The sequence below is a fragment of the Triplophysa dalaica genome, chromosome 14, assembly GCF_015846415.1.
Source record: "Triplophysa dalaica isolate WHDGS20190420 chromosome 14, ASM1584641v1, whole genome shotgun sequence".
In the NCBI taxonomy this organism is placed as follows: Eukaryota; Metazoa; Chordata; class Actinopteri; order Cypriniformes; family Nemacheilidae; genus Triplophysa; species Triplophysa dalaica.
Window position 1 is genome coordinate 3,209,951 of NC_079555.1, and position 15,050 is coordinate 3,225,000.

At 39.2% G+C, this 15,050-nt stretch overlaps 1 protein-coding gene across 9 annotated transcripts in view; it reads right to left on the reverse strand.

Moving 5' to 3' along the window:
* shank3a (SH3 and multiple ankyrin repeat domains 3a) overlaps positions 1–15,050 on the reverse strand; it is a 190,491-nt gene that overhangs the window by 12,085 nt on the left and 163,356 nt on the right. For 7 of the 9 annotated variants that reach the window (XR_008908896.1, XM_056766772.1, XM_056766775.1 and 4 more), the window contains 7 exons: positions 10,491–10,573; positions 8,869–8,993; positions 8,543–8,678; positions 3,399–3,479; positions 1,773–1,796; positions 1,193–1,317; positions 12–117 (listed from right to left, as the gene is read on the reverse strand). Coding sequence is in view for 8 of the 9 variants with exons in the window: in XM_056766772.1 (XP_056622750.1) it covers positions 12–117; positions 1,193–1,317; positions 1,773–1,796; positions 3,399–3,479; positions 8,543–8,678; positions 8,869–8,993; positions 10,491–10,573 (680 nt within the window). In the remaining variant the exon portion in view is untranslated. The remainder of the gene's footprint in view (positions 1–11; positions 118–1,192; positions 1,318–1,772; positions 1,797–3,398; positions 3,480–8,542; positions 8,679–8,868; positions 8,994–10,490; positions 10,574–15,050) is intronic. The other 2 variants (XM_056766773.1, XM_056766774.1) reach the window with 2 other exon arrangements.

Genomic DNA, 15,050 nt, shown 5'->3' on the forward strand with positions numbered 1-15,050 from the left:
AAAAGGATTACCAAAAGACTTGGTTCTGGCCATGCTTTTGGGCAGCTGCATGTGGGCTTTTTCCAGCGCCGGATGAAGAGCACCGTGAAAGGCAAGACCTTGCCGCTCAAAAAGAGACTGCACAGATACACAAACACGAACAATATGAAGATTCAGCAAGAACTATCAATAAAGTGATCATTTTGATTGCAAGTGCTGTGTCGGTCATCTTTTACAGTCGCTGGTATATTTCTTAAAGCTTTACTAAATAAATTTGGCTGGTGAACAGGTAGACTGGGTTACCCAAAGACTTATTCTTAAATTCCTAGGGATTTGTGAGAGAATCCTAGACAGAACAGCCACTTCGGAAGTCTATAATCCCCACGGTAGCATGTTATTTATATACTAAAACCACAAAACTTAAAGAGAACATATTTCAATACACTACTAAATATATTCTTCTTCTTTGGTCTTCGTAACACAAATATAACGTCCTTTACCAATCATCTACACATCGTAGTTCTAAAATCATTCAAGAATTATTATTTGCATAATAGTAGACAAGTTTGGTCAAACTCAGCAGCTCTTGCTAATACAATAAGCTTATAGAGTATATGGTGCACTATCATTTTATTGATCTCAGACAATAAAGATCGATGGACGAAAATGTTTGGCAGCAGAAATTTCGGTGCATCGCTATATCCTACACATATATATATATATATATATATATATACATATATATATATATATATATATATATATATATATAGTATAAACATACAAACAATAGCCATCATTCCAGTTTACTAAGAAGATACAAGGAATAAGAAGTGTCCTCGGTAATTAAAATATCTTAAAATTATCCTTTTTAAATATCAATATATCAATAAATATATCAGGTGTAAAAAAGAAAAGTATCAATTTCCGCCAAAAACAATAAACAAGGTAAAAATACCAAGTTGCAAAAGTAATTACATTTTAAACTATATTATCATTTCTTTATGCATCAAAGTTAAATATGTAAATTATTTTAACATATTGGTTCAGCAGAAACAAAACATTTGTTCTAGTTAACACATTTAAATGCAAAAACTGAACATGCATGCTAAACAAAGTCGACATTTTTAGCAGGGAAATTGTTTCTTCTTTTGAGGTTGTATAACTGATTCGTAATGATGTGTCATTAGACATGTTTGTGTGTGTATCTTACACTGATTTCTGCTGGTGTTATCCGGCGACTGGTTGGGCGTTGCTTTACCGTGGCTGCTCTATAATCCGATTCCACCTTTGGCCTCAGTGCTGACTCCTGAGAGGCCAAAATCTCATCTAGCCGTTCTGTTAATAAACACACAAAACAACAAATTTAACAGCACTTCTAATCTGATCCAATATTGTAAATGCAATAATGAAGGTGAATATGAAATAACATCACAGACTCTTTCCACATCACAATGCATTGTTCCTTTTTTTATCAATGATGAAAGCTGTATTATGATACAATAGCTCAATTCCAGTAACAGTGCAACAGCGCTGTAATTAGAATAAAAATAGGACAAACTAATTTTGGTCCTTTAATTCAAATACTTAAAAAAATTGGAAAAATAAATACTGTCTTTTATCATACGGTTGCTTAGTTGTCTTGCACACATGATGTCTAAAAATGTTGTTTTGGTGTTGCATACACCGAGTTTTGGAACAGAGCTAGTGGAAGGATGTTAAACTCCATCACGAGCAAAGTGAAGATGGCTGGAACAATACACACTGGTGAAAGTTCTTTGTGAGTAACTCACCTCCTCTTCTCCTCCTGGCAGAGGCTGAGCAAGAAATAAACGCAAAGAACACTTCTCTATTAATGTCTCACAGCGACAAACGTCTGCGTTTCATGAGTGTAAATGTGTTTGTGCGTGTGTGCAATGAACTCAGTAAACTCAGCACAGATTGTGAGAGAGAGATCGCTGATGTTTTGAACAGTCCACATGGCAGCAGGAGGGATATGATACAGTTAATAAATAGAGAGAGACAGATAGATAGAGAGTGACAAAAAATGATAGAAAGAGAAAACAGCTAATGTTTTGCAAAGAACAAATGGCAACAGAGAGAGAGAGAGATCGTTCAGTTAATACAAAGAGTGTCACAGAAAGAGGGAAAGATTTTTAATCTTAAAATCCATTTCCTTGTGAAACAAAGTTTGGGTGAGACATATTGATTTGAAAGCAAACTGACAACCAAACAGCAAGTCAACATTCATAGCTGTAATTTAAAGTGACAGTTCACCCAAAAATGGAAATTGTGTCATAGTTTCCTCACCCCCTTGTCATTTCAAGATGGGTGACTAAATGAACATGCAATATTAATTTGGGGTGAACTCTCACTTTAAATCACAGCCATGAATGTTGACTTACTGAAATTAGGGGTCGGGACAAAGCAGAGTATCTATTGGACCAAAATATGTGGAGTGCAGGATGAGTCATCGATATTGATTTGCACCGTTTCATAAGAGAAACCGTGAATTTAAAATGTTCTCCATCTGCTAGGTTACTAAAATAACTTTTAAGAACATTTTAGCTGCTAAAAATGGTATAGGGTCATTGTTCACAAAACATTTCCTAGGTGATATATATTAGTTTTTGTTCACAGACCAAGAGTTGTGTAAAACTAAATACAAGAATTGCCGCCCCTAAAGGACCAGGCAGTGAAATTTAGCGACATCTAGCTGTTAGGTTTTGAATTGCAACCAAAGGCTCACTCCACCCCTCCCTTTCACAGTACTATGGCGGCTGACACATGAAAAAAGATGTCGTCAGGTTTTCACTTCTATTGCAATGAAGATTTTATGAACGCATTTATGAACAGCGCTCTGTTGAGCAGTTTGACAGTTTAGTGCTACAGTGGAAGCAACATGACGGATTCCATGCAAGGGGACCCACGGTGTATGTAGATAAAAATGTCTCAATCTAAGGTAATAAAATCATAATCCTTCATTTTGTAAGATCTTTTTACACCTCTTAAGGCATAGTTATGTATATTATGTTGCGTTTCTATCAATAGAGCCTCCAAAAAATTACACACTGGTCCTTTAAGTAATATGTTGTCATTTTGTGTTTTTTTTCACATTCTAACGGATTTATGGATTATGCAAATGTATTCCTTTTTTGTAAAAGACAAAGAACACACCAAGAAGTGTCTCAATGGCTCTATAGGGACCCTTCATACTATAGTGATGCAATTTCTTGATGCAAGACAGTTTATGATGCTTTTAATCACACAACACAGCAGCTCACTAAAATCTGAATGTTTACGTAAAAAACAAACCTAAAACAACAATCTAGAGAAACTTGTCAACCTCACTCATAAATGAGTTGGTCCTACACCATCGTGACCCAAACAAGTGTGTGTTTTATTTTAAGGCATCTTACCTAGTTCTTCAAGCTCAGCGGTCATACTCTTAGACCTCAGGGTGAGCGTGGTGCTGGGCGATCTTTTTGGAGGCGGGGGTGCTGTGGAAGAAAGACAAGGAGCAGATGAGAAGATGGGGTGGCGTGACGACGAGGGGCCTTCACGACTGCTGCCCACTTGCAGCTGCAAGCGCTTTTTCACCATCTTCATCTGATGGTCTGAATGCACCACACTGCCACAGGACTATAAAACCCTCTCCTTCTCACGATCTCTTTATGTTCAGAATCAAACAGCCGTTAGACATCTCCTGTGTGCGTGTAAAAACGCAGCTTCCTTCCTCGGTTGGCAAAAATCCTTTACGCCCGCCTTTTGGCATCTACCGAAATCCTTCATGTCATGTTTCTTCTTTTAAAACCCTTGCTTTGAACAGACTCTTCCAGGACGCGATGACTGAATCTTCCTTTCGTCTTTCAGAAATGGACCTGTCGCTATATCCGTAAGCATGCTGCAACTGCCAAGTGCGAGGCATCAAGTTCAGAGGCGTGCCGTCTCGATTACATCGGCGGAAACTCCTCAGTCTTTCAGCTAACAATCTTGTGGACTGGAGTGGAGATGGAGAGAGAGGTACCGAGAGAAAAACCAAGGCGCTAATGCAATACTTACTTCAAACATGCATTGTAGTAACCATGGCAACTCTGGCAGGAGCAATGTCTGGGTTTGTGCAGCTAAACTGTGAGAATCTATGTGTGTGAGAGAGTGTGTGTTTAAGTTTGTACGCGTGTGTGTGTATTTTGTGTGTGGGAGGGTATCGGCACAAAACTAACAACAGACACTCTCCATTATTACTTGATCAGCAATGTGTACATGAGTGTTTGAGTGTGTGATAGTTTGCAAGCTCGAAGTTATATAACAAACCCCCAACTTTGCAGCTGTCCGTGATACCAGAAAGTAGGTCTTGCAACGATGATCTTATCAACCCATCACATTTTAGGGTGAAACAGGTAGTTTAATGGTTATGGTTTGGATAGTCTCGGCCGCAGACGTCACGCCCACGGACCATTGGCTGAATGTCTGATCCATAATGCCCACTTTCTTGGAAACACTTCAGCAACTTTGAAGTATTCATCTGAAGGGTGGAATTCCACAGGATTTCTGGGAGTGTCCGCATAGCTTCTAAAGCATTCTCAAACACGGATAAGTGCAGATGGACGAGCAAGACACATGCAACGTGTCACCTAGTGGACTCGGCCAATTCACTGTTATTTTGCATGCGTACCGGTACAAAATAAGCGTTGAATTGGGGTGTACGGATGGCGTGTCGAAAATGATGTCATGAATGGCTCAACTATACTTTGGGCTTTAGCCACCTGATTGAAGAAGTAAGCCGTCATGTTTACACAGGTTGGAATAGAAATTCATTGTGAATGACTAAATGTTAAATTCTTATAAGGATTACAAGTATATTGTTGTTACTGTTAACTTTTGACACGTTTGTGAATGTACAGTACACGGCGCTTTTACTGCGGTCACTCCAAACATCACGCGGCACAAAATGAAACATGATTTGTTGCTTTACTTGTCAGTCATGAAAGTGGCAAAAGTTCCCAGACCTTCAGTACGAGACTAGGGTTTGAATAATATGAGGTTGGCTGAAATGTGGATTCTGGACCTATAAAGACCACCTCGAATATCAGGTTTTCATTACACGGTTATTGTTGCCAAAAGAATTCAATAAAATGATACTATCGCGATATCTATTGAAATGCCTTTTTTAATAAATGAATAATGCTACTAGTCAAATTCATCTTTCAATTTTATTTATTAACAGTCAAAATATGAGAGAGAGAGAGAGTTTGTAACTAGGACGCATGCAAAAGTTTAAGGGGTCCAAAATAATTTGCTATATTATCACATGTGGAGGATTAAGATAATACCGTTGATCGTGGTCTTTAATATCACGGTTATTGACAATACAAAAACTGTTGTGTTAAAAAACAATCTGTCCATATCTGAACATATCTCCATGTCCAGTTAAGGACATCGCAATTTGTGATACTTTTAACTTAACCTTGTATTGTCCCTTTTTTTTAACACAAAATCAACACGAAATGTGTTAAAATTTCACAACAAAAAACTGTGTTATCTAACACATCCTTTCTGACAGTGCACCAGTATACTGTGACTCCTACATGTGTCTCTAAAGGAAAGAATGTTAAACGGGTGCAAAACCACCACTTACTGTGTCAGTGTAAACCAGATACTGGCACTACATTTTTTATCATGTGTATTACAGTGTAATGCACTGTTATTAACATCACTATTATTGCCAATCCAGGTAAATTGTGGAGGATTATTCAACCATCTCATTGCTAACTATGAAGCACTTTGGATAAAATCATCTGCGACAAGAATTCTTATTTACTATCTATAATGTTCCATCATCCACTCAAGGCAGGCACAGGTCAACTAAGGGCTGGATTTGTGTGGGAGTTGAAGATAAAATTCAGGTTCCCTTTCTGTGGGTCTCTCAACGTTTACCTTTTGTTCTTCAGAGCCTTCGCTCATGACTATGAACAAAACAAATTCAATTCGTGGAAGCCACCCTATCTCCCTGAGAGGAGGAAGGTGTGCGGGTACTAAACTATCTTGACGACTGGCCTATCTTGGCACACTCGCGAGATATGTTGTGTACACAAAGGGACCTGGTGCTCCTGCACCTAGATCGGTTGGAATTACAGGTCAACCGAGAGAAGAGCAAGCTCTCCCCAGTGCAGAGCATCCTCTTTCTCGGTATGGAACTAAACTCTGTCACCATGACGGCGCGACTGTCCGCAGCACGCGCCCAGTCGGTGTTGAACTGCCTGGAACACGTGTAGGAGGTGGCCTCTGCAGCGCATCCCTAATTAAGGAAGTTGCGCTTACCCGGTGTAAACCCGAGCCGGACGGCCTCTCACCAGTAGAGAGCTAAGGCCTCCGTCCGTGAAAGGTTACCGGTCAGGGCTGTACCCATCTTTCTCCAAGAAAGCTCTGGAACCCCCCGACCACCACACTGGAAGGTTACAGTTTCGTGAAAGCTTCGAGCTGACACGCCCAGGCCTGTTACCGTCGCGGCGTTTTCCATAGGTAACCCCATCTGTCGTTCTCGACACAACGTCGAGAGACCAACAGAAAGGGAACGTCTTGGTTACGTCTGTAACCTCAGTTCCCTGATGGAGGGAATGAGACGCTGTGTCCCTTATGCCACAAACACGTATCGTATTCTGCTGCAGTCGTGAGAGGATCTCAGGCTCTTCAGAACAAGAGGTAAATGAATGCTGCATGCAAATTTCATTCGCCAAATTTCATTGGCCTTTTCTATAGTAGTCAGAGTTGATTGGTTCTCAAGGGCGAACCCCTTCTGTCGTTCTCGACACAACGCCAAACGGTTACAGACGTAACCAAGAAATTAGTTTACATGGAGACTGAAGACTTCTTTTTTGCATTGCATTAAAAAGTATACATTTTATCAGCATGAGTGACTCAATGCTCTCCGAGTTGAGCTACAGCAACACCTACTCATGACAAAACTGATATGTTAGCCAGAGGTGGGCAAACTATGGTCGCGGGCCACATCTGGCCCCTTAAGCAATTTCATCCGGCCCGGTAGGCGGTTTTTAAATGTATTCAATAACATTGCGTCTCCATTAGGTTGCGCGAGTCTGCAATGCAGCAAACATGAGTAAAAATGAAAAGAGAGGGAGATGTGCGCTATTGAGCTAGCTAGACGCATGGGTTTAAACCAGGGGGGCAATCTTCCGCTCTCTCTCTTGAAACCAACAGGGAAAGTGACTAAAACGGCAATTCATCGACTGGCCACTAGAGGCAGAGCTCATTGCGCCCCAAGTTAAAATGGCCAACTTTACAGCACCAAAATGGTGAGGTTGGTGAATTTACAAAATATACATGAGGTGGGTTGATTTTTTTATTACTCATCTGTTTAGATTATAATAAGCCTTTAAATTCTGCATAATTAAGGGCGTGGCCACTTGAGTGACAGATGTCCATTTAGCTGTTACATGCACATTTCTTGTTTAGTTTCAGGTAATTTACCTCAAGAGTAAGCTGTAAACCACTGTAAACCGCTGTAAACGTTTAAATGTCAACTACCAATACGTCGAGCATGGTGGGCGTGGTTTGTTTCAGCAAAAATTATTATAATAATGTGTCTTATGACAGTGTACAAATGTTTAGCCATTTTTTTCAATACAAAAGTGTAGAAGGAATTGCATGCACATACACTACAGTAGTTATAAAGTTTGAAATAAATAAAATTAGCTTTAATTTAATGTGCGAATAATATGCGGCCCTTAACAAGGATTCGAAAACTTGATGTATAACCCACACATTACTGATTGTGTGAAACCGCACAAATGTGTCTACATGGCATATCTGCACAGAAACCACTTTAGCACTTTTGCTCACTCATAAGACTTTCCTGTGACAACCAACCCTGTCATTTAGTTAATATTCCTGAAGTTTTCTTCTTTGACAAACAGGGTCATTAAACCTGCCACCAGCTAGACTTTAAACTTGCTTCTCTAATGCAGCATTCCTCTCACGGGTACATTTCTATTCCTCCTGTTTGATTTTAGATGCACCCTGAAGAAAGATCTCTTAGTGTCTGATCATCACAGACAGTACAGAGCATCCAAGATCGGTTCCCTAGCAACCTGTGCCTTTAATAGTGCTTGTGTCTGCCACCAGTAGCCCCGCCCAAAATAAACAGACAAAACAATCATTCAGCATATTAAAGATAATGCAGATGAAATTCAGTGTGCATTCGGTTATTTTTTTCTGTACAATAAAACTTCTTTAAATTCTGTTGAACACAAAATTACATGAAGAGTTTAGGAAAGTAAACATTTCTGGGGCACCTTGGACAACCATTTTAATTCTCCCTACTATGGTAGTCAATGATGTCACAGAAATGAAACTTGCAAACATTGTTCCTATTATGTTCTCTTTATACATGTGTACAGGTATGTAAATGATAGATTTTTAGTTTTTTCGTGAACTATCACTTTAATGACAAAAATGTAATCGTGCCAACATATGAATTGCTTTTATCAGAAAACTACAAAGCAGACATAAAGTAGGTTCTGCTAGATGAGAACACATCTCTTACCCTTCTTTCTGACTGATTCCTCAGACTCTGGCTTGCGTGTGACAGACACCACCTTCATCAAGAGACGGTTCCCACCCTGCCGAATGAGCGACACCACCTGCTTGTGCCCCACCTTTACCACGTTTACACCGTTCACCTGCGAGAACAATTACAAACAGACCATCACTGTTCCCCATCCCTACATTTGAGTCCACACATCACAGCTCAATGACATGCTTGAGATGAAAAACAGGAAGGGGATATGGCTTCGAGGACACAATGCAAAGATGACTATATAAAAAACTATGCAATACCAGAGCAAAGCAGGTTTGAAATTTATCATGTACCTCGATGAGGAAGTCACCGGTTCTTAGCGTTGCCCTCCAGGCCACACCTTCAACATCCACAGACTCCAGGTACTGCAGCGCAGGAAAGGCAGGTGTGGGTGTAAACTCTTCAATAGGAGTCTCCGCTAAATGCACACAAACATTTATATTGAATAGGTATTGATATTACTGTTTTAAACATTATTTTGTGACAAACTAAAAGGAAATTTCTGATCCATTTCTGACCAGGAATCATAATAATTTGAAAGACAATTTCCTGAAAACTGCCGGTTAAATGGATCGTTGCGGCCAAAAAAAAAATTGGTATAATTTGTTCAATCTCAAATTTGTATATGACTCGTCTATACATTGAAAGTCAATGAGACCACAATTGTTTGGTTATCACATCATTCAAAATATCTTCTTTTGTTTTTTGTATCAGAAAGTCATGTGGGCTTAAATGGACATTTTAGTGAATATAGTTTGGCTAATTAAAAATCCGTCACATGATTTGTTGTTTTAGTCAAGACATCATGAATTCATACGTTTGCGTAGGTGTATGTTGTTGGCGGAAATGTCTTCGCAGTAATAAGTTAAACACACAAGTAGTTCTGCAAGTACTCATTTAAACCTACTGTCTTAGCAGCACATTGACATCCTACGGCAAAATCAAATTCAAGGAAAACCATAGAACATTTATGCAATATTAAAAAAACAAGTATTATTCATAAGATTGATATTTATGCACCATGTGGGTAACAGATGGCACAGGGAGCTCATAACTCCTACCCAGGATGGTGTCACCCCAGAGACTGGGCACCAATAACACACACAAAGCACATTTACTCACACATTCTTACACAATCCCTGTTGAAACTTTTAATTTATGCTGTCAAACGCAACTGTCTAATACTATTGCTGAATCATTGCTAAATGTGCTATGAAACATCAGGGTTACTAGATCACACAGTGACATAACTATAATTACAGTCATGAAGTTGAATCTCGCTTTCATCTGTTATGCAGTTTAAGACGTGCACGTTTTGGGCGTTAAATAAAGCCGCAAAAAACAGTACAATGACGAGCATCGGCCTTAGTATACAACTGTGGTGAGGAAGGCGGGACGGGAGCCGTTTGGCGGGGCCGGTGGCGTGAGTGATAGTTGGAATCAGCTGTGCGCACATCGGTCCTGCATATCTCACGGAGGAAATCGGGAGCATAAGAGGACGGGACTGCTGACGAGAGAGGACCGGCTCCGGACATATGTTGACGTTTGTATTTATGTTATTGTGGCCGGCAGTCGGCCGTGAGGTGACTGCCAGCCATTTACTTGCGTATTGTTGTTTATTTATTTTGACTAAAGTTATTTAAATGTTCGCCGGTTCCCGCCTCCTTCCTTCCTTTTATTGAACCTTGTTACAATCACGTTGAGTGATTCTTTTAAATACTCTCCTCCCTTAAATGTTACGTCTGAAGAGGTAACTCCTACAAATGCAAATACAGTATAGGGCCGTGTTCAGACTTAACTTCTTTTTGAAGCTGCTAGCGACTGTTTTACGATGTAATCCTATGGAGTAAAACATGTTTTCAAAAAAACGCAAATTAAGGGCCACAGGTGTTCATAGCCACACATCACATCTTACCTTTTGCTCCTCGCAGGACAAAGCCAAATCCCTCATTCTCTTTCTTCTGTAGCACAGCGTTCTTCTCTTCGATGATGTAATCGCTGGGTACAAGAGAGAACAGAATACTCAAGTCAGACTCCAGCACCATGCCTCCCTCAGGAGCACCCCGGCTGGTCACCACCAAACTGCCACCCCATCACCCTCCCGCTCCACTGATGAGCCAATCCGGTTAAAAGCAACGTCTGTGAAAGTGCAGACAGTATAAAATCGTCCAGGTGGGAGCTTTTGTCCTTCTGCTCGACTCCACAGCAGTCTCTTTAACTGCATTAGGGGATTGGCCCAAATGCTAATATCAATTCTCTTGAGCTATTAAATGAAAAGAAAGCTGTTTTTGTGTGTGTCCTCCGACAAAAGAGATTCTTTTAAAGCCAAAAAAGTAAGAAAAAGACAATGTTCATTTGTATCCATGTCTTGTAGGGAAGTCCATCAGTGATGGGGAGAGCATCAACAAATGAGAGATGGACCTCTGGATCTCTGACGGACCAACTCCACCACCCCAAACCCCCGCCCCACACAAACAAACACACACACACGGCCCATCTGTCTAGATGCATGGAGATGGATATCATGAGCGCTAACAGCAGGGACAAATCTGTTCTCCTTACTCATGAGCCACAGTTACCCGCCTGTAGACACGATCAAGCCCCCGCCAACACACATATACAAACAGTGCACTTACACATACAAACATAACACATTTCCTTTTTAATCAAATCCTGCTATGAAGTATATTGGCATTTGTTGTTTCCATTACCTTGGCTTGTTTTGCAAATGCTTTTATTCATCTTACTTCGTTGTTTGAAACTGCGAATGCATTTCTGGTTTATCTTGCTCTTTGTTTCACCATGAGTTAATAATTCGTTTCGGGACTTCACGCATATTGGATTTTCGTAAGCACAGCCTCTCTGATTTGTTCAACACATGCCGTCAATTATAAAAATAACATTAAAACAATCAACAAACAAAAACATTGTGATCACATGACCGGAGTAAAGACTGGTGACAGTATTATGAGCTATTAAAAGAATCTTCATCTATCCATGTTCTCTCTCTTTTGTTCTCTCTCTTCCATACCCCGAGGGTCTACATCACTGATGCATTAGGAGTGACAAGAATCTAATTAAGCAGTGGAGAATCGATTAGATCAATTACAGATGATTTGGTGTGGTTAACGCCTCGGGTTAACAAGAGTGAAACAGCGTGTCCTACAGAACAGCAGTCACACTTCTGATAAAATAGGTGTCGGACCGCCATCTGGAATTGACGTTTGCTTTGAATATGTTTATGAATGTGATTCGGTAATTACACATTACATTAGGTTAATATTAGGACAAACATCAATATTGCTGTCAATTATATTTATGATCAGGGTTAGGGAATATTTCAAACATATCGTCGCCGTCCTTCTCAAACCATTAAAATTTTAGGAAATAGGAAAAACACTGTATGTTTTAAATGATTATATACTATGTTTTCAAAGTTGACAAGGACTGTTTATATTTTCTATTGGTTAGATAATGACTAATAATAGTGATTTACTGCTAAAAATAAATATAACAAAATATGGATATTCAAGGTTTCAGAAGGAGAGCAGGTATGTGAAAATATTGAATAATTGTTGTGTGATGTTGGATGCTACAGTATATTGTATTTAAAACTGTATTTTGATTATTCTTTAGTTTATCAAATTAAAACACAACATTTTCTTTTTAATCAAATGAATCTAAAAATTATATAAAATTATAAATGCATATAAATCTTTTATAACATCATATGTGACCCTGGATGACAAAACCAGTCTTAGGTAGCACGGCACATTTTTAAGTAAAAGACAAAAATACATTGTATGGGTCAAAATTATCGATTTTTCTTTTATGCCCAAAATCATTAAAGTACAGATCATGTTCCAGGCAGTTTTTTTGTAAATTTTCTACCTTAAATATATAAAAACTTTATTTTTGTGAGTGGATGGCCTGCCACAGTTTACCTGAATAACAACTTCAAAGGCAATTTTCTCAATATTTAGTTTTTTGCACTCTCAGAATCCTGAGTTTTAAACGGTTGTATCTCAGCCAGATTTTATCATATTCTAACAACTCATACATCAATGGAAAACTTATTTATTCAGATAGTGTAAAAATCTAAATTTAAAAAATTGACCTACAAGACTTGGTTATCCAGGGTCACATATGTATCATTAGGCTATGGAATAATATGTTTATGAGTTATGCATCAACTACTCATATTTCTTATTTGTGGTACACTTACAAAAGTCTAGCGTTTATGATAATTTGATGAGATAATGGAGTGTGAAAAACTGATATAATGGTCATTAGACCAAAGGAAGGTTCCCCGTGGCGCTGAATATGTGCCAGTGGAGTGCACATAACTCGAGGACCCGAGGACAATGCACACAAACACATTAGCACCACTTTGTGCCCCGCCATGTTTTTATGCCAAACATCTGTATGCTGACTGACACCAAGCCCTCATCTTTATGCATTTAACAGACGCTTCTATACAAAGTAACACAAGCAATGCAAAAGCTTGAAGCTATGCATTCCATCAGTGTATATGTGTTCCCTGGGAATCAAACCTATGACCTTCACACTGCTAACACAATGCTCTACAAACTGAGTTACAGAAACACATTCACACCTACTGAACGCTTGTAGGAGGTGTGAAGGGAGATGAGAACGCACATTTCAATATAGCCAGTAAACCAGCTCCCAGGGTGCATTGTGTGTGTAGCTTAATGCTACATAGATCGTCCACCCGAAAATGTTTTCATAATTTACTCACCCGCATGTCATTTCAAATCAGTATGACTTTCTTTCTTCTGCAGTACACAAAAGAAGATATTTTGAAATGTTGTCAACTGGCACCAATTCACTTGCATTGGTGCAAGTAATTGAGTGCCGGCGCTGTTTACTTTATTCAAAACATCTTCTTTTGTGTTCGGCAGAAGAATGAAGGTCATACAGGTTTGAAGCAGGCGAGTAAATGTCAGATCATTTTTGCGTGAACAGTCCCCCTTATTCTCCCAGCTAAGTCTTTTACTATGAGATCAACTCTACCCTAATATTTGACAGGGTGATATTTGATATACACAAAGTCTAATGATTGTAAGAGTGGCTTTGTTTGTCTAGTGTGTTTGGAGTCTATTTCTCTGATATAGCGGGTAATTGATTTGACTGGGTTCAGTTCTTTAAACTGCTCTGCCAGACCTGTTTACTGTTGTTGAGCAGCCTGGCAAGAAAAGACAAATGGAGTGAAATGTCTCAGTTTGACAGTGAGACTCCAGTCATTAATCCTCTCTGTCTCTCTCTCTATCTCTAGTCTCGTCTCGTCTAGGCCTCCACGCCACATCAATCACACATTTTGGAAACATGTTTCATTACATTGTGTGCTACACATCTTCACACATTAATTGAATTGATTACAGCAGCAGTAACCATAACAGCTTCTAACACAGAATAATTGCATGTTATTGGATATTATTTATAGATTTACGTTAATTGTGCTCTGTTGAACTAAATGATGTCTGCTCTGACCCACCTCAGCTTAAAGTTCACCTAAAAATGTAAAGTCTGTCATCATTTACACACCCTCTCGTCATTTCAAACCTGTAGGACATTTTTCTTCCGCCGAACACAAAAGAAGATAGTTTGAAGGGAGTTGGTAACTGAAGAGCACTGGACACCATTCACGGTAACATGAACACGGTAACATGGTTAACAATATCTTATTTGGTGGTCCGCGGAACAAAGAAAGTCATAACGGTTTAAATCGACAAGTGGTGAGTAAACGATGACAGAATTTTTATTTTTTGGGTAACTATCACTTTAAGTGTCAAAAGCAGTTTTTATTCGGTGCTTGTTTTGACTTCAGTTGTTTCTTGTATTCCTTTCATAACTTTTCACATAATTTGTGAGCAGCAATACAGTGTGTTATTCCAGTCCAGTCTCTAGATGGCAGTAGAGGCTCAATGCTTAAAACACACATACACACACACACACTGATATGACACAGAACATACATAGACCTACAGAACATACATAGACTTACAGAACAACTAAACTCAGATCAGAGTCACGGCTATATAGCCACCTTCATTCTGTCAAACGTTTGCGGGTTTCACCCTAAACTAACTTGGAAGCAGCACAATTACAATTTCTGCAAAACAAGGCTTGCAGTCTAGACACTGACCATTGACCGGTTTGGTTTGGTTTATTTGCGTCATATTGTAGATGCAATATCCATACATTTACATTTTTACATTTGGCAGACGCTTTTATCCAAAGCGACTTACAGTGCATTTAGTTTATACATGGCTTTTTTATCATTGTGTCTTCCCTGGGATTGAACCCATAACCTTACTTAGTAGCGCTATGCTCTACACAGGAACACAACAAGCACATCTTGTTGATGAACAGTCTGATGAAAATGATTTTTGCATTAAGATTTCTTTCTTTGTCGTTAGATATTAAGTTCCAGAATTTCAGTATGGTCTCAGAT